Source organism: Podarcis bocagei (genome assembly GCF_964188305.1).
Source record: "Podarcis bocagei genome assembly, chromosome: 1".
Classification (NCBI taxonomy): Eukaryota; Metazoa; Chordata; class Lepidosauria; order Squamata; family Lacertidae; genus Podarcis; species Podarcis bocagei.
Window position 1 is genome coordinate 114443044 of NC_138125.1, and position 18728 is coordinate 114461771.

An 18728-nucleotide genomic window follows, 5' to 3' on the forward strand; every position below is an offset into this window, starting at 1 on the left:
ATTCCAGGTGGTCTAGCGCAAGTCATTCTCAATCAGCCTACCTTGAAGAGCTACTGTAAAGTACTTTTTAGATTATTGTTGTTGTTACTTATGACTATTCGGTGCCTCTAACCTAGATGCTGTAGTATTATAGAATTTAAAATGAACAATCTGTCCACATGTTTGCAGTCTACGGACTGTTGGTGTGTGTTTGGAAATGAAATATAACTTAAATACTATAAGTTGCTTGAACTCCTTGGAGGAAGGAGAAGATATAAATTTGCCAAATAATATTTTTTTAGACATAGTAAATATGGCAAAACCTGTTGCTGCATGCAGTGGTATCATTGCAAGTGACATTTCCGAGGAAATGCTAAATGAATGAATCATGTGCTTTTATTTGTTTATTTAAGGTATTTATATACAGTGGTACCTCTGGTTACGAACTTAATTCATTCCGGAGGTCCGTTCTTAACCTGAAAGCGTTCTTAACCTGAGGTACCACTTTACCTATGGGGCCTCCTGCTGCCACCATGCAGCCAGCACACGATTTCTGTTCTCATCCTGAGGTAAAGTTCTTAACCCGAGGTACTACTTCCGGGTTAGCGGAGTCTGTAACCCGAAGTGTTTGTAACCCGAGTTACCACTGTACTGTTTAATCATTGACATTTGTAAGCAATGTACATTAAATTACAGTACATTTTTAAAAGCCATCAAAGAACAATTAAAAATCATCATAAAACCTTTTCACTAAGGTGGTAACAAGGCAATCTCCATTTTGCAAGTAGAAAACTAGTTTTTGTTTGCTTTGCATTTTTGTATTGTGTGCTTTGTATTGTGTGCTTTCGCAATCACAATTTCTTGTGTCTTTTTGCTTTCGCAATCACAATTTCTTGTGTCTTTTTGGCCAACAAAGCAAGCCATGCCCTCTAGGTTATGGTGGCTTTTGTTCCTGCTGGACCACCAAGTCTTTTTGGCACAAAACACCAACGAAGAAAAAAGAAATGGAATCAGAAAACAGAAGCCCAAACCATTCCTCTCAAATGCAGTAGAAAAGTATCCCAGTCCAAGTGACCAAGGTGACTACTTTGAATTTTAACAGATTCCTTGAAATGGTCGGTTCTGATCCCAAAGTTTATCTGGATGGGATTGCTTTGAAATGTATTAAAGTCTGAACACACCTGCGAGGAAGGACTGTGGTGAAGTGGTAGGCAGGAGTGGCCAGTGTGATGGGGTTGGTGCCACTTCCTAACAGTGGTGTTGCTGCTACTTACTGGGATGGGGCAGGGGTAAAAAACACACAAAATGGCAGCTGCTCACATTCCCTTTCCCCCAAATTGTATTTCAACTCACCCCAGAAATATTAGCAAAATGTCGATTTCAAGGTGGGTGGGACTGCTGAGAAATTGTTCTTGTCACTTCAGCCCAACTCTAATGGCAGTAACATTCTCTACAGTTATCAAATGATTAACCTAGGCCACACCATATATATAAAGAAGAGTTTGGATTTGATATCCTGCTTTATCCCTACATTAAGGAGTCTCAAAGCGGCTAACATTCTCCTTTCCCTTCCTTCCCCACAACAAACACTCTGTGAGGCGAGTGGGGCTGAGAGACTTCAAAGAAGTGTGACTAGCCCAAGGTCACCCAGCAGCTGCATGTGGAGGAGCGGAGACGCGAACCCGGTTCACCAGATTACGAGTCTAACGCTCTTAACCACTACACCAAACTGGCTCTCAGTGCGGTCTACTACAGTACCATTTTAAACAGTCATGCCTCCCCCCACCAAGAATTCTGGGAGCTGTGGTTTGTGAAGGACGCTGAGAGAGTTGTTAGGAGGCCCTTCTCCCCCACCCCACCCTCCTGCCGCCCCAGAGCCCCAGTTCTCTATGGAGAGGGTAGATGCTTTTGAGAACTGTAACAAACCATAGCTCCCGTCATGTGGCTGTAATGTAAATTATTTACCTGGTGACGCGTTATTTCTAGATGAAGACTGCATTCTGGAAATGGCTTTCCTTCTGGACAGTTCGGAGAGTGCAAAGAACTTCAATCACGAACAACAGAAGAAGTTTATCTTGGAGATAGTGGACAGAATGAAAGGGCTGCAGCTCAGCTCTGGACGTTCCCTCAGCTGGAGGACGGCCTTGCTGCAGTACAGCAGCACTGTCCTCATTGAGCAAACTTTCAGAGATTGGAAGGGCCCGGATGCCTTTAAATCCCGCATCGCCCCCATCACCTACATCGGCCACGGCACCTACACCACTTACGCCATCACCAACCTCACGCAGCTCTACATGACCGAGGGGACTCACGGTAGCGTAAAAGTAGCTGTGCTCTTGACAGACGGAGTGGACCACCCGAGAAACCCAGATATTTTCTCAGCCACTGCCGATGCTAAACACCAAGGCATCGTGTTCTTCACAGTGGGGATGACCAGAGTGGCCGAGGAGGTGGCCAATGCCGCCAAGCTTCGGCTCCTGGCCAGTGTCCCGGCATCCAGGTTTGTCTTCAATCTGCAAGAGAAAGGAGTTGTGGAGAGAATTCTCAAAGAAATGGTAGGGACAAAGATTTCAGTGGGGCCTATATAAAGCGTATATTATACTTAACAGAATATAAGTGTACTCTGCACTTCTAGTATTATAAGAATGGTGTCGTCTCTATCCCTGCTCTTCGCCCCAGGAGTTCTTGTTCTCAAAGAGGCCCCTGGTGGGGAACGTACTCAAAGAGTTCTGTTACCCGCCTTTCATCACAGGACTCTGCTGTGTTTTGCTTTATATGCAGTGTTTTCTTGCCTGCCTTCCCTTACATAATTCTTCTCCTGACACCTCCTGTACAGTGTCCACTTCTGCCTGTTATTCTTCCTCTATTCCCTCCTCATTGCCCGCCCCGAGACAACATAAATTTCTTTTGCAGTTTGTCTCTTTTCCTTCTACCTACTCGTAAATCTCTCTTCTGTGTTTCTCCTCTGTTTCTCCCATACCCCTCCTCCCTGCTGTGACCCCTAGATGCTGCCCTTTTATCTCTTGAAGGATGCCAACCACCACTTCCAGCTCCCATTCCTCAACTGTGCGTGTCACCTCAACTGCAGCATTTCTCAAGCTCAAGCAGGGAGTGACAGCATCTGTCTCAGTCCTTTCACAAATGAGTTGTACCCAAAAACTGACATGAGCAGAAGGCCACACCCTTCACACGACATGGCTTTCCTCTCACCTCCTTCCCATGTGGACGAGAATGACTGAAGAAGGCCATAGCTTCAACATTATCTCAGCTGTGGTAGTTTATTAAACAAACACACACACTACTAGATTTTTTGTTGTTGCTGCACAACTTGGTTTCACTTTTATTCACAAGGCCACATAATTCTGAACTTTTAAGGTTTGTCAATTCAATATTGATGGGTGCTGACTAGGACTGGGCCCTAGACATTTTGCTGCCTGAAGAAAGTGACAAAAGGGAGTATGTACCCCTTTGCCTTTCATATGCGGAAGGTGACTGGATTGGACACTGACCATAAGAAAACATCCTCCTGGGGGCAGCAGGCTAGTTTAGGGGGTAGAAGCAATATTTCTATCATGACATTCATTCAGTCATTCATTTTATATATTTAATATCATTGCTTCTAAGTATGGTAAGCCCACAATGTACATAAGGGTAACGTTTCAAGGATCGTGCATGTCACTTTTGATCCTTCATTTGCATACAAACTATCCAATCACTGAACGTCACTTTCGATCCTTCATTTGCATAACTATCTACAGTATCCCCCTGCTGGCCCAGGGTGAGAACTTCAGTACATAACAGTGCCTAAAGCCAATACTGTATTGTGTCTAGTCAAACCTTAATGGGTTCAATGGCGGGTGGGATTGCCAAAGCCATTTCCCCCAGATATCTATCTATCTATCTATCTATCTATCTATCTATCTATCTATCTATCTGCCATGCCTGTAAAACTCAATGTGCACAAGCTAACTGCGCATAAGTTACGGGCTTCCAGTAGTTTACAAAGTGCAAAACCAGTTACTCAAACATTTACATGTAAACATTCATAATCAATATTCACAATAAAAGAATTCCATCAAAATTAATTGGTTTGCAGCATAGAATTCTCCAATTTGGATTAAACATCCCCAGTGCTTGAACTCTGGGGACACATTCCTTACATGATGATAGGCTTTTATACAGTGATATTTAACACTGCATTCCTAATTTGTGGGTTTTAATTGAATCCCTAGGGAGCACATATCTATGCCTTGAACAACCAGAAATACTACTCTGCTTCTTCCTATGATTTGTTGTGTTTGTGTACAAGAAATAGGCATATGCTGGCCCTATGTCAGCACCTTCCCAGCCAGCAAAGTCTCTTTTTTCATTTTTCTCAGTGTGCCTTGTTACTTATAAAATAATTAATTTTGTTTGCACTTATTTGTCTCCCCAGAAAGAACTGGCAGAAGAAGGGGTAAGTCTTAACTGTGAAGTGGGGACGATGGATTACATCTACAGCATTTTAAATTAAGAGTGGTGGTGAAAGAACAAACTATCTTTCCAAAACTATGTTCATTATTACCATTTCAGTAAATTAAAACAAATAGAAAAAGAAGAATAAGTCTTGCTAAATGATGAGCACTAAAAAGTGAAATAAGAAAATGTAAATTTGTTTGGTCTTTGATGCATCTTGTAGTTTCCGGTTCCAGCAATAGTTTGAATATCTCTATAACCTAATGCTAACTCCCAAGGGTATCACATAAGAAAATAAGAAGAGCCTTCCTCCAACATGCCAGAGGCCATTTTAGTTTTTTTGGTCCAGTATTGTCTTCTCAGGATGTGGGTGGCGCTATGGGTTAAACCACAGAGCTTAGGACTTGCCGATCAGAAGGTCTGCGGTTCAAATCCCCGCGATGGGGTGAGCTCCCATTGCTCGGTCCCTGCTCCTGCCAACCTAGCAGTTTGAAAGCACGTCAAAGTGCAAGTAGATAAATAGGTACCGCTCCAACGGGAAGGTAAATGGCGTTTCCGTGTGCTGCTCTGCTTTACCAGAAGCCGCTTAGTCATGCTGGCCACATGACCTGGAAGCTGTACGCCGGCTCCCTCGGCCAATAAAGCAAGATGAGTGCCGCAACCCCAGAGTCAGCCACGATTGGACCTAATGGTCAGGGGTCCCTTTACCTTTATTTATTACCTTTATTGTCTTCTCACAGTGGATAACAAGATGCCTATGAAAATCACAGAAGCTGGACACAATCACAATTATAATGTCCTGATTGTGGTGCTAATAAATTGGCTTTCCAAACCATGCTGCCTCTGATCCTGGACATAATACAGTCCTCATGACTAGTAGACATGGATATTCCTGAAAGAAGGGTTTGTCTCATCCCTTTTTTAAAAAGCCATCCAGGTTGGTGGCAGTCACTGTCAGGAAAAAGCAGCAATGCGAGAGCGAGCTGCAGGTGTCTGCAAAGCAAAACAGGATGTTGATGTTTGGGACTGTACCATGGGAACGAAGGGGCAGTCTATTCACTGTTCTGAGCACCGGATGTTAGCTCAGAGTGTCATCTGACCTGTACTGGAAGTACAGGGGTGGAGTTGTTCTCTCTCTACTGTTGGAGACTGGAGAGTGCAGACGTGTTTCTCTGTACTGCTGCAAAGACAGAAATAAAGCAATGTAAATAGAATTCTGTCTGTCTCTTTCCCCTCCCTGGGGAGGCAGGGAGGAGGGAGGAGTGGTGTGTCCCTCTCACGCTGAGTGGGATCACCGATAGTGACCTTGCCTGTATCCTGCCAGGAGACGCAGACGGGGAGGTCAACAAGGATCTTAAGCCTGGTGCCTGGAGAGTGGCCAGTTTCCCTCTGACTGGAAGCTAAAGAATCCGACAGTCACAACATCTTGTGGTAGCAAAGACCAAAGTTTAACTCTGCTGTATATGAAAAAGAACTGAATCACTGTTGTTAGAGTACTTCTACACCACACAGACATTTGAGATTCCGTCCAGCTATAGTTCACCCAGGACTACTAGAAAAATCTGAAATGGAGATATTTGTAAATTTATCACTTCAATAGGGAACACAAAATTCAGCACCAGCCAGAAAGCTGAAACATGAACAAGAAGTATGGATTCAATAATGAAATGAGAAATGCAAGTTTTGACTGTGTTGTGGGGAAACTGTGAAAATATTGATTAGAAAACTGTACCGTAAAACAGCATCAATTTTCAGTACTGTAAAGCAATAGGATGCTCTTTCAAGATTAGATCTTTCCTACTTATGGTTAAGTAAATAAATTATAGGAAAATAAAAGAGCTGTAGAGCTTTCTGCCTAGGTGGGAACTGATGATTAATTTGTATGGTTATTTCTATTTGAAGTGTCCCCAGCCTCCTATATGTAACTGTGAAAAAGGAGAAAGGGGTCTTCCTGGCCCTGCTGTAAGTATCTTTCCCCCCATTTACTTTCTTCTTGTTTTATTTAGCTTATTAAAAAATTATACACTACTTGATTGTAAACAATCCCAGAGTAGTTTACAAAAACCGCTTATTTTTTCATTGCAAAATTAAAAAATAAATCTTTTTGGTGGCATTATTTTATTATTTACCAGTATTATCTATTTCATTAAATACATATTCAGAGACAACAGCTGAGTGATCCAGAGAGAAAAAGATGTTCATTCATAAATGATAGGGTCCTTGATTGTGTGGAGAGCCTTCACATTCAGCTGTACAGATGAGGGCTACCTACATAACAGCTATAATGTAATGCTAAGCCAAATCATGGTTTAGTGTGAATGTGAAAATGTAAGGGTTTTTCATGAAGAGATTGCAGCTGGAAAGGGAAAATCAGCATTATATGATGGGGGGGGAATATAAGCTGGCATGTTGATGCCAATGATGTGTGAATGTTACTGAAACCCTGCGTGCATGAGAATCACCAGTTTCACAATAAACACCTGTCTGGGAGGGACTGCTTCATGGTCTGACAAAAGACAGAAGAACCACATGAAAAATATAGCATGGCAATGATTGGATGATGGTGCCATGAAGATGCCCTACAAAAAGCAACTGAGCAAAGCATGGCAATTTCACACTAAATGCCAAGTGTGGAAGCACCTTTAGAATCAAATCATGGTGTGCCCCCCCCCCCCCCGCCAAAGAGTCTAAGAGCACTTCCAGCCCTTAGACTCTTTGGGATGGGGTTCAATCTCATGTTGTGTGGTTGTAAGTGGCTTGGGAGGTCTTGTGCAACAAACTTGCTTCCCCAAAAGATTGGATATATTTATTTATTAATTTGCAACAAGTACAGTGGTACCTCGGGTACTTACCTAATTCGTTCTGGAGGTCCGTTCTTAACCTGAAACTGTTCTTAACCTGAAGCACCACTTTAGCTAATGGGGCCTCCTGCTGCACCGGAGCACGATTTCTGTTCTCATCCTGAAGCAAAGTTCTTAACCCGAGGTACTATTTCTGGGTTAGCGGAGTCTGTAACCTGAAGCATATGTAACCTGAAGAGTATGTAACCCGAGGTACCACTGTAGTGGGAAAATGCACTGGAAAGTGTAGGGTTTTGTTATGTATTTTTGTGCTTTTATACTGTAAACCACCCTGTGATCCTTAGATGAAGGGTGGTATATGAATGTAATTAACAACAACAACAACAACAACAACAACAACAACAACAACAACAACAACAACAACAACAACAACAACAACAACACTTGCTTTAGCATAACATCATCTAATTGCACAGGGTGAATGCTTAATAAAAAAAGGGCACCTGGAAACACCCTAATAGAAAACATATGTTCATGAAAACATTATTATCTACCAATGAGCTGTTTAAAAGCTGAGAATGACCCGGGAAAATACATTCTGACCAATGTAGCTCTTGCACTGATTGGAGCATGACTTGCTTTTAACAGTGGCGTAGCGTGGGTTGTCAGCACCCAGGGCAAGGCAAGTAATTTGCACCCCCGAACCAGTGGATTTGCGCCCCCTAACCCGTGGATTTGCGCCCCCTAACCCTAACCCCCAGATGTTGTGCCCGGTGCGGCCGGCCCCCCCCTGCACCCCCCACGCTACGCCACTGGCTTTTAAGCTTCAGGTGTGAGAGGGAAATCTTTAGAACTTTACTTATTTCCTGCACTCATAGAATCATTTTCTTAATAGTAAGAATATAAACCAAGGGGTCTCTCCCCTTTCTTTGCATGTTTAAAAATGCAATTAACAGATGAAGTTTAAACACAAGGCTTTTCATTTAACTCCCCTCTGTTGCTTTTCTGCTTCCAGGGTAAAAAGGGTCGTCCTGGTGATGATGGAGCCCCTGGTCCAAAGGGCGTGAAGGTAACGTGACATTTGATTTAATTGAAATGCTCATTGATTAACATTAGTAATTTAAGACAAGAGGATGTTGAAATAAAAGCATGATCAGTCGCCACATGGCAGTTTACAACTGAGGGGGTATAAATCATTCTAAATCAGTGGTTCCCAACATTTTATTTTGGCCCCACCTAAGCATCTCTAAAACCCTGATGCACCCCGCCCCCCCCCCCCGTGACATATAATTCTTATTATTCAAAAAGTGAACTCCTATTCATGTGGAGGAAGCCTAAAAGGCCATTAACTGTTAATAACTCGTTCTCGAATTGCCTCCTTTAAAAATCAAATTGCCCCCCTGTGGGGGGGGGGGGTTGCCCCATGTTGGGAACCACGGTTCTAAAACATTCACATTTCTGAATATGAATTATGTTTTGCATTGAAGATGGAGCTAGTTTGAACAGCAGGGTACATTTTTCCTATCTGTTTTCAGCAATATGTAATGTAATCTTAACTTAAATTGACAACATTTTCACTGACTACAGAATGTTAAGCAAAGTAATAACCCAACACCCTGATGCTTCTAGGGGGAGCCAGGCTTAAATGGAATTCCAGGAAGAGATGGAACAGAGGTAAAAAGTGTGTGTGTGTGTGTGTGTGTGTGTGTGTGTGTGTGTGTCTGTGTGTGTGTGTGTATTCTATTATGTATTTATTTACTTTGAGGGAAACTCTGTTATTTAAAAACACATCTGCCCCATATATATCACTGCTCTTTTTTGATCTCATTTTTACTTTTTGGGTATGCCTTCTTAAAATGCAAGAGAGTATAAAGAAGGGTGTGAAGAAAATAACTTGTAAGCAGCCATTTCAAAGGGCAATAAAATGCATAAAAAAGGCTGCTCATTCTACTCATGGTTATGTAAGATCCACTTTGAACAATAACTTAGCAACATGTGAGCCATTGCTACTCCCAAGTCCTAAGGTCTCACATAAAACCTCTGTCATGTGATTCAGGTTGCTCGTGTGCTTCCAAATCATGTCAGCAATATTTCTGCCGTATTTCCAGAACTGGAATGACACGGGAAATGGCTGGCATTTGGCACTCGCAATGGTACCCAATGGCATTTGCAGAACCAGCTTTATTACATATTTTCATATCTGAAGCATAAATCAAGACAATACTCACTCTACACACAAGAGCTCATTGGTCTGCTTTTGGAGTGTTTTTCATCACACAGATCTAGTGACGGAAAGCAGCACCCGTTCTGAAATTGGCAGAGCAACTTCTGAAACTTTCCTAGGGTTTGATTTCTAACGAAACAGAGGGAGAGGGCAGTGCCTCCCCACCCCAAAGGCAAAGAGACCCTAATCACCAAATGCAAGCAAAGCACGCTGGATGGAGCCAGCCAATAAATTTGTCATTTCTGTTACTCATTCTAAAACTCTGGATTAATAAGTAAGATTTATTTTCCTAGTACTTGCCGTAAATGTTGCTGCTGCTGCTGATATATGTATATATACCCCACCTTTTCCCTTGACAGGGATTCAATGCGGCTTACAGATAAAATAGGAGCAGCTAAAAACATAGCCGGGGGCGGGGGGAGCAGGAACCAGAATTAGTGATTACTGTTTAGTGTCAGTAGTAATTTAATCAATATGCATTCTGCTCTTCTTCTTTTTCCCATCAGGGAAAGTCTGGATACAAAGGAGAAAAGGTACGGATTTTTCGCCTTCTTGAATCAACTAGGTGCTTCATGCTAAAGACCAATACAGCCATATTGATTTGAGGACAAAGAATTTAGCATCTGAAATAGAATGGGAATGGGTGGGGGATAAAGCACTGGCAATGAAGGACATTACACATTTTTCAAAAGTTCTGAGATAACATTAATGGTTGATTGCGCTTTTCTCAATCTAAGGGTGAAAGAGGCGAATGTGGAACACCAGGAATAAAAGGCGACAGAGTAAGTAACTATCTGATGGTCAACTACATCAGATTGTAATGTAAGGACTTGTATAATCAGAAACGGTAACGCTCATAGAACTTCTAGGCCCAGTGCTACAATAGTAGTGTGAGCAATGTGTAAAGGGAAAGGGAAAGGGGACCCCTGACCATTAGGTCCAGTCGTGGCCGACTCTGGAGTTGTGGTGCTCATCTCGCTTTACTGGCCGAGGGAGCTGGCGTACAGCTTCTGGGTCATGTGGCCAGCATGACTAAGCCGCTTCTGGCGAACCAGAGCAGCGCACGGAAACGCTGTTTACCTTCCTGCCAGAGTGGTACCTATTTATCTACTTGCACTTTGACGTGCTTTCAAACTGCTAGGTTGGCAGGATCAGGGACCGAGCAACGGGAGCTCACCCCATCGCGGGGATTCGAACTGCCAACCTTCTGATTGGCAAGTCCTAGGCTCTGTGGTTTAACCCACAGCACCACCCGCATCCCTTTGTGTAAACAATACCATTATAATAATTATTATTAGCCCTTATAGCCCACCTTTCCTCCAAGGAACTCAAGGTAGCGTACTTGGTTATCCCTCTCCTCATTTAATCCCCACAACAACCCTTTGAGGTAGGTTAAGCTGAGAGGCAGGGACTGGCCCAAGGTCACCCGGTGAGCTTCATGTCTGAGTGGGGATTTAAACCCTGGTCTTCCAGGTCCATGTCTGACATTCTAACCACTATACCACACTGGGTGTCATGGGTAGGAGCAGGGAGAAAGAGAGACTTATTTGAGAGAAAATAGTCCTGAAATGCTAAGTACATATTTGCAGAGAGCGTGATAATACAAACTGGATTTTTAAATATCTAGTTTGACGTTAGCCTTTCTGCCCACGTTTCAATTATCCTTCCCACATTTGAATCATTTTGTTTTTCCCTTGCTGGCGATTCACTGTACGATTTGTAATATTTTGCACTGTATATGGGCTCACATATAATTTCTCCTCTTATCACTCAGGGTCCAGAAGGCCCAGGTGGACCAAGAGGCCTCCGAGGTCTTCAGGTAAATGAACAAAGAGTGGAAGTGCTTTGCTTCAAGACTGTGCTAGCTGCCATCTTTCTGAAGCTAAATTGTCCCTCCTCTGAATTATATGTTGGCTGTCAGTCACTGATGCCAACTCCCCATCCCATCACTCTTCATGTCCCTGGAACTGTGGGCTATCTATATCCAACTGATCACTGCACTCTGCAGGTGAGGACTTCCTGTAGATACTTCTCATCCAGAAGTCTGTTCTGTACAGTGTAGGAATCAGACCTTTAGTGTGGCGGCACCTCCCCTTTGAAACTTTCTCCTGTTACGTATCAGACCGGTACCATCTCTAGTATTATGTTTTTAAGGTGCCTATTGAAAACCTTCCTTTTCCAACAAGGCTTTTAAGTGGAGATTTTTCTGTCTCTCTGTGTTTGTATTGGGCTCTAAATATGTTTTTATTGTTGGTGTTCTCATAGTTAAATCACTTCAGGATGTTTTATGGGATGTGCTTAATAAATGAAAGAAATCAGTAACCCATGGTTAACAGCAGATGAATGACTGACCTTCTGTTTCTTCCTGTATTTAGAGAACTAGTCTCTGTAGTCCTCACATACCTTTAACAAAGGGGGTGGGGAACACACATGGGGGGGGGTTGTGGTCACAGAGAAGGGAAAGCCTTTTCACAGCCATTTTCTTTAACCATTAGCCTAATACGGTTAAGGTAGCAATGCCCAAGTTAGGATTCTACAGCAGGCTGAAAGACCTTTCTTTGGGTTGCCAGTCTGCTAGTAATGGGTTTTATGAGCTAAAAGCACAACAGACTGAAAGAAACTTACAGATCAGAGCTTCAAATAGAAAAACAAATGCATATGATACAGGTTTTTGAAGGCCATGAAACGAAAGGCAGTGTAATCATCTCCAATGCAAAACAAACCAGGATAAACAGATGGTAAGTGAATGTAATAGGCAAATATCACAATTATTTGAACACTGAATAAACTGTTTTGTGTGGATTGAAGTAAAACAGTCATATTCCTATTTAACGATGCACTTGGCCAAGGTCTTTTTAAAAAATAAATAAAAAATGCCTTCCTGTTTAACAGGGTTCCCAAGGACTGCCTGGAGACCAAGGACCTGAAGGAATGCAAGGATCAAAGGCAAGACTCTTAACATTAATTTAATTCTAAACGCTGTGAGAGACTACTGCTACCTTTGCAATTTTGGGGCCCACTATTGCTTTCACTCACGTTGGCCCGGTTCATGCGCCATATGAAACTGGAAAACCAAAAACTGTTAAAAAGAAACATGGTGCCCTGCAGATGTTGTTGGACTCCAACTCCTCTCAGCCCCAGCCATCATGACAAATGGTATGGGATGATGGGAACCGTTGGCCAACAGCCTATGGAGGTTTCCACACTGGCTGCCCCTGTAAACCATGGCTTGGAAACCCATTGCCTTCCAGGTGTGGTTGGACTCCCAGTTCCCATCAACCTCAGCCACCATGGCCAATGATCAAGGATGATGGGAATTGTAATCTGGTAACATCTGGAAAGGCCCACAGGCTCTTCATCCCTGAGGAAAATGTTGCTACTATTCAGATATTTCCTCTGCTATGAATTCTATCCATTTTAGCTGTGCTGAAACTGACTTTTCCGGCTGTGTCTGCAAAACCACCAAATGGAACATCTAAGAAGCAAGAATCAACTCCGTTGTCATTCAACAGCGAGATGTCATATGACATTCCACATCACAAAAAATTCCCCTTCAAGGCACTTCAGCCCATTCAGAGCTTTGTATGGCTTTAAGCCGCAGGGAACCATTAAAGTACAGCTCATAAATAACACCTTGTTGAGGCTTTTTATGACACTTGAATTTCTTCTCAAAAGCAAGAGAAAGCTATTTTTTCTCGAGGCCATCTCTCCAACAATGGGACAGAACATGAGTATTAATTAGTAAGAAATAGATCCACACACAACTGCTTTCTTCCACTTTGAGATTATTTTTTGTTACCATGCTGTTCTGTATTCTGTGAGGAAAACAGTCTTCATAGCAATTCAGCTTGCGTTTGGCTTTCATGCTGGTTACCATGCATGTAGCAACCCAGAAGGTCACATTAGACTCTTTCAAAAGTGCTTTTCTTGAGAAGAGCATGGAGAGGGGGGTTGATTGTAAAATCCGCTTCAAGTTGGGCACATGTGGTTGGGTCAGTTTCCATGTGGGCAATTTCCAATTTTGCATCTATTACTTTCATCCCCAATTAAATTTTAGTGTCATATTCTGACGTGGCCAGGGTTGGCATGAGGGGGGCATCAATCCCCTGCCCCCGAACTGGATCACCACAAGGGCCCTGATGCCCAGTTGTAACACCTCCCACCGCGGAATATTAGCGGTTCTACCCCAAAAAGCACTGCTGTGCATTGATGAAATAGCACACAAAAAAAAATATTGGTGCAATCATATGCTCAGTCACATCAAGACTGCTTTTCTTTTTCTTTTTCTGGCAGTGTATCAGCGGGGCCATGACATTGTTCAAGGGGCAAAAGATGCAAAGGAACTCAAAGCTGCAACATAGTGGGCACACTCTGATTCCAGAATTGATTTTAGAAATTATCCTTGTTAAACTGGAATTCACAAGCAGGGCAAGACAGGGCGGCGCAAACCAATGTTCAATGCAGGAGCACAACAGGGAAAATTCACCCATCTTTTCTACTTCTGCTAATTCCTTCTATGTTTGGATGTGTTTCCTAGTCTTGTTTCATTTATTATTCCCACTCCAAGCAATCTGCTAGTTTTATCATGGCAGAAGCATTATGATACATATTGCGAAAGCAATGCCCCCACAACCTACAAGCATTTAACTTGCGCACATTCAGCTTTACACGTGTGGCAAAAAATTAAAAGGGGGTTGAGGTTCCAGGAAAAATGGCTTTGGCAATCCCATTTAAGATTGAACCCCAATTGACCATACAGAATTTGGCTTTGGAACTTAACCCCAATATAAACTGTGGGCTTATTGTACCTTAGTTTAAGGGAGGGAGGGAGGAGCAGGTTTTCTTCTCTCTGAAACCCTATCCAAAAGTTGAAATCAGTTCTTTTGTTTTGCAATTTTCTAAAGGGCGAAAGAGGCCTGCCTGGCCCTGCTGGACTGACTGGAGAAACGGGAGTAGGGTTGCCTGGCCCCAAGGTAAAAATGCCAATCATATAGCCTACTGTGCTGCTGAAATAATATATGGCTGGATTAAAAAAAACCCAAAAACAACTTAAAACAAGGATAAATGATGTCTTTGTAATACCTGAAAGGTATTCTGGATGTAGTTCAAATACATTAAAAAGGGGGGGGGGACGCACAGAATGGTGTAACTCTTAGTAGTTTATTGGTAATAAAATTTGACATATCTAGAAAGACAGAGGGGCAAATGAAGTTATTATTACTGGTATCAGATTTGTTTTACTTCCCTCTAGTCTTCTTAATATCACTGTATTAAATCAAAGAATGCTGCTTCATTTCAGTGTCCATAATTTTGTTCAAATCCAAACATAACATGTTTTTTTTTCTGAAGGGTGACATTGGTTTAACAGGAAGACCAGGCCCTGTTGGGCCACCGGGAGTTGGAGAACCAGGTTTACCGGTATGTACTGTACGTGGGGAGATCACACAGGGGGGAAATCCCTTAGTAACAAATAACTGCACCTTTATATGCAAAAATCAGTGCACATAAAAAGAAAGAGTGGCTCTGATCCACTCAAGGTTTGGTTCCTGGTTCTTTACTTTTTTCAGCCTTTCTTATTCAGCTTCTCTTACAAGTTCTTTCCAAAGTAGTTATCTCTTTAATGGGGATGATCTGCAACTCTGTGTTCCAGATCTTTCACCTCGTTCTCTTTCCGATTGCTTTCTTGTTTCTTCTGTGCTGTGTAATCTCACCCCATTTGTGTATCTGGCTTGTGGACATCCTTCTATTATCCCTCCATGTCTTTCTTTGGCTCAGATGGAACGGGAGTGTGATTGTAGAAAAATAAGAGATACCTCTTGGTCTTTTCATTCTTTTATCTGAGTGACTGCCAACTCTTGTTCTCGATGTCTCTAAGCTGTGTTCTTTCCTTCCATTTTCCATTTGTGTTTTTGTCTTCCATCTATGGAAACTATGACCACTGTGTTAATTCTATCATGTCTCTTGACTATGGTGATGCCCTCTGTTGTGGCTTCCTGTCTCCCACCTTCTTCTTCTTGACTTGTTTGTTTTCCTTTTCTATAGCATGTTCATTTTCAGTTCCCTTTTTGGGGGGATGGGGTGTCTACAAATGTTTACACTCTACTCATCCAGTTTCAGGAGTAGCCAATATGTGGACCTCCAAATACTGCTGGTCTCCAAGTCCCATCACCCTTGATTATTGGCCTCACTGACTGAGGCTGATGGGAGTTGGACTCCCAACAATATCCAGAGGTCACCACATTGGCAACCTCCAAATTTCTTGTTCATATTTATACATCCACTTACCTGCTTCATTCTGAGATAGTTTCTAACTTTTCGTAGTAAATACAAACTTTAGAAGTGAGAATGAAACATACTAATTAGCAAAAGGATCCTGGTAGTTCTTCAGTTATACTGGCAGTGCCAGCCGCCCATTTTGTATACCACTTGTGGGGTGGGGGTTTGTTGTTTACAATCAACACAGTATATACATTTTATGAAATAAATTTTAAACATTCATCTGCGGGGAAATACTGAGTTTGTTTTAGGAAGGGGGTTCGTCTCAACTTATGCAAAGCTATAATATTTCCTACTAGATCTGGCCTACACTCTGTGTGAGTTTCCAGCACCATAGAACATGTGTATGTCATCAGCACCCTCTGCAATGCATCTAGAACAGGGTTTCCCGAACTTGGGTGTCCATCTGTTTTGAGGCTATAACTCCCATCATCCCTAGCTAGCAGGACCAGTGGTTAGGGATGATGGGAATTGTAGTCCCAAAACAGCTGGAGACACAAGTTTGGGAAACCCTGCTCTAGGGGTTCTGTCAAACACACACACACAATATCCTCAGCAAACAAGACAATATGGAAATAATTCCCTAGAATGTGTGCAAACGACTGCATCTGTTTTAAAATACTTGCTTAACTTTAAGCTTGAGTGAGCCCATAAAGAATCTATTATTAAAGTTGATCTTATACTTGACTGCATTTTCAGGCTTTTACTGGGTAAACCTTGAAGGCTCACATGTTTAAGCCTTTTCTTTAATGGTGCCGGGAGCGGGGGGACTCCTAGCATAATCCAGTATAACTTGTTATACCTGGAGTTCATAGCCGTCTGCTGTTTGATGTATCATGAAAAAAGCTACTTTTGCTTTTCATAAATATAGCATTACTTTAGCAATTTAGGGCAGGTTGAGACTAGGCTCCAAACCACAAAGATGTATGAAGATCCTACTTTGATTGATTTGCTATTGATTTCCAGAATTTTGCTTTCAAAAACATTTTTACAGGGGCCTCAAGGACCGCAAGGTATTCAGGGAGAAAGAGGATCTCCAGGAGAAGGGCTTCCAGGAGCAAAGGTACAAAATAGTTTTGCTTTAAAAATGCCATGGCATATAAACGAACTTTAAAGTGTTTGTGCAAGCCCATTTCCAAACTTGGAATTATCAAAACGTACATAGAAATGTGTTGCTTTTCATTGTAACCCAGTCCTCAGAACCTGCATGCTGTAGCTGGAGACCTGTTCAGCATCAGTAACAACTTTAGTACTTAGGCTGTGGACACACTCCCATTTATTCTGCATTCAGTGTTCTCCCACTAAAGTTTTGGGAAGCCATGTGCACATGACATAAGCCACAGTAAGAATCTAAGATTGTACAGTGACATAGGCCATAAAAAGAGCTGTCCCACTCCATTCAGTCAAGCTGCATCAGCTCTGGGCTTATATTTTTCTTTTCTTTTCTTTTCTTTTTTCAACTGTTTTTATATATTCTCATGTTACAGAAGATAAATTTTGAGAAAACAATTGTTACAACAATCTGGACTTAGATTTCTTAACCAAGTGGAGGGAGGAAGCTGGATTAAAAGATAGAGTCAAGCTCCCCACTCCCCAGAACGACCTAGGGCATGCTCCAAGAAGAGGGTAAGAGGTAAACAAAGCTGTTATGCATTATGGCAAGGCTGGACAGTCTTCAGACTTGAAGGATCTACTTTGTTTTTTACTACAACCTCAAGGTCCACCAGTCAGACCTGGGTGCAAAGTAGTGGTTTGGAGTGGAGGCTTTGAGGACATAGAGTTAAGGAAGAAGGTGCCTCGGAACACATGTTCAACCCCATAGGCGCCGACTCCATGGGGCCTGAGGGGGCTCGAGCCCCCTCAAAAAAATTTTTTGGGGGGCTCAGCCCCCCCCAATAATCTCGGGCGCCCTTCCAGCAGAGCGCCGCCGCCGTCCCCCGCCTCCTCCCCACCTGCTCCTTCGCCAGCCAGCCAGCCAACCGCGCGCCCTAATCGGAGAGCCCCGGCCGTCCCCCGCGAGATTAGGGAATCCCCGGGGGCGGGGGCTCCTGCCTCGCTGCTTTGCAGCACCACCGCCACTGCCAAGGCACTGCCGGAAATCCCGCGAGAACAGGGGAATCCCGACTGGCCACACCTCCCAGCCAGCCAATCGGCTGGCTGGGGGGGGCGTGGCTTGCCCTATTTAGGGCCGGAGCCACTTTATTTGCATATTCATGAGCTTATTTATTATTCATGAGCTTTCCCGGGCCCCCCCAATATTTTTTATAAGTCCGCGTCCCTGTTCAACCCAGGAATTTGTTTTCAGAGCTGAGTCTGGGTTTACAATCTGGCCCTACCCAAATCTAGTCCTGGTTTCCCCTTCAAGCTTTCTTTATCTCCACAGCCTAATTTAGGCAGTGGGAAGAAGCTCCCCCCCCCCCCCGTTGCTATTGTTCAGACCATAATTCCTATTGATCTGTTACAAATCACCCTGAGATTGCCCAGTAGATTAGGATCTATCTACCTTTTGCCCACCTGTGGGAAGCTTCCTTTGCATGACTGCTGTGGTTCCACAGGAATGCTCACATCCCTAATGGTTTTACAGTGGTACCTTGGGTTACAGACGCTTCAGGTTACAGACTCTGCTAACCTAGAAATAGTACCTCGGGTTAAGAACTTTGCTTCAGGATGAGAACAGAAATCGCATGACTACAGCTTGGCAGCAGCAGGAGGCTCCATTAGCTAAAGTGGTACCTCAGGTTAAGAACAGTTTCAGGTTAAGAACAGACCTCCGGAACAAATTAAGTACTTAACCCGAGGTTCCACTGTATTATCATATCTTATAGCATCTTTGGTATGTTTTTATTTTTGTCAACTATTTATGACCCATTCTTCACCCCTAAGTCCCAAGACAGGGAGCACTTGCACATTAAAACCACAAGTGAAGCATATAAAGCCAGAACCAACAATTACTATTTCAAATCAATATGATTAGGAATGCAGCCAGTAGCAGG

At 42.9% G+C, this 18728-nt stretch overlaps 1 protein-coding gene across 1 annotated transcript in view; it reads left to right on the plus strand.

Annotated features, from left to right (window-relative positions):
- Positions 1 to 854: 854 nt before the first annotated feature.
- The window catches only part of LOC308581663 (uncharacterized protein), a 39808-nt gene continuing 21934 nt past the window's right edge, over positions 855 to 18728 (plus strand). The window contains exons 1-13 of the mRNA XM_081184388.1: positions 855 to 1058; positions 1966 to 2534; positions 4415 to 4435; positions 6337 to 6396; positions 8251 to 8304; positions 8865 to 8909; positions 9966 to 9992; positions 10197 to 10241; positions 11234 to 11278; positions 12352 to 12405; positions 14364 to 14432; positions 14809 to 14877; positions 16730 to 16798. Of these exons, the coding sequence (XP_081040514.1) occupies positions 902 to 1058; positions 1966 to 2534; positions 4415 to 4435; positions 6337 to 6396; positions 8251 to 8304; positions 8865 to 8909; positions 9966 to 9992; positions 10197 to 10241; positions 11234 to 11278; positions 12352 to 12405; positions 14364 to 14432; positions 14809 to 14877; positions 16730 to 16798 (1284 nt within the window). The 5' untranslated portion in view covers positions 855 to 901. The remainder of the gene's footprint in view (positions 1059 to 1965; positions 2535 to 4414; positions 4436 to 6336; positions 6397 to 8250; positions 8305 to 8864; positions 8910 to 9965; positions 9993 to 10196; positions 10242 to 11233; positions 11279 to 12351; positions 12406 to 14363; positions 14433 to 14808; positions 14878 to 16729; positions 16799 to 18728) is intronic.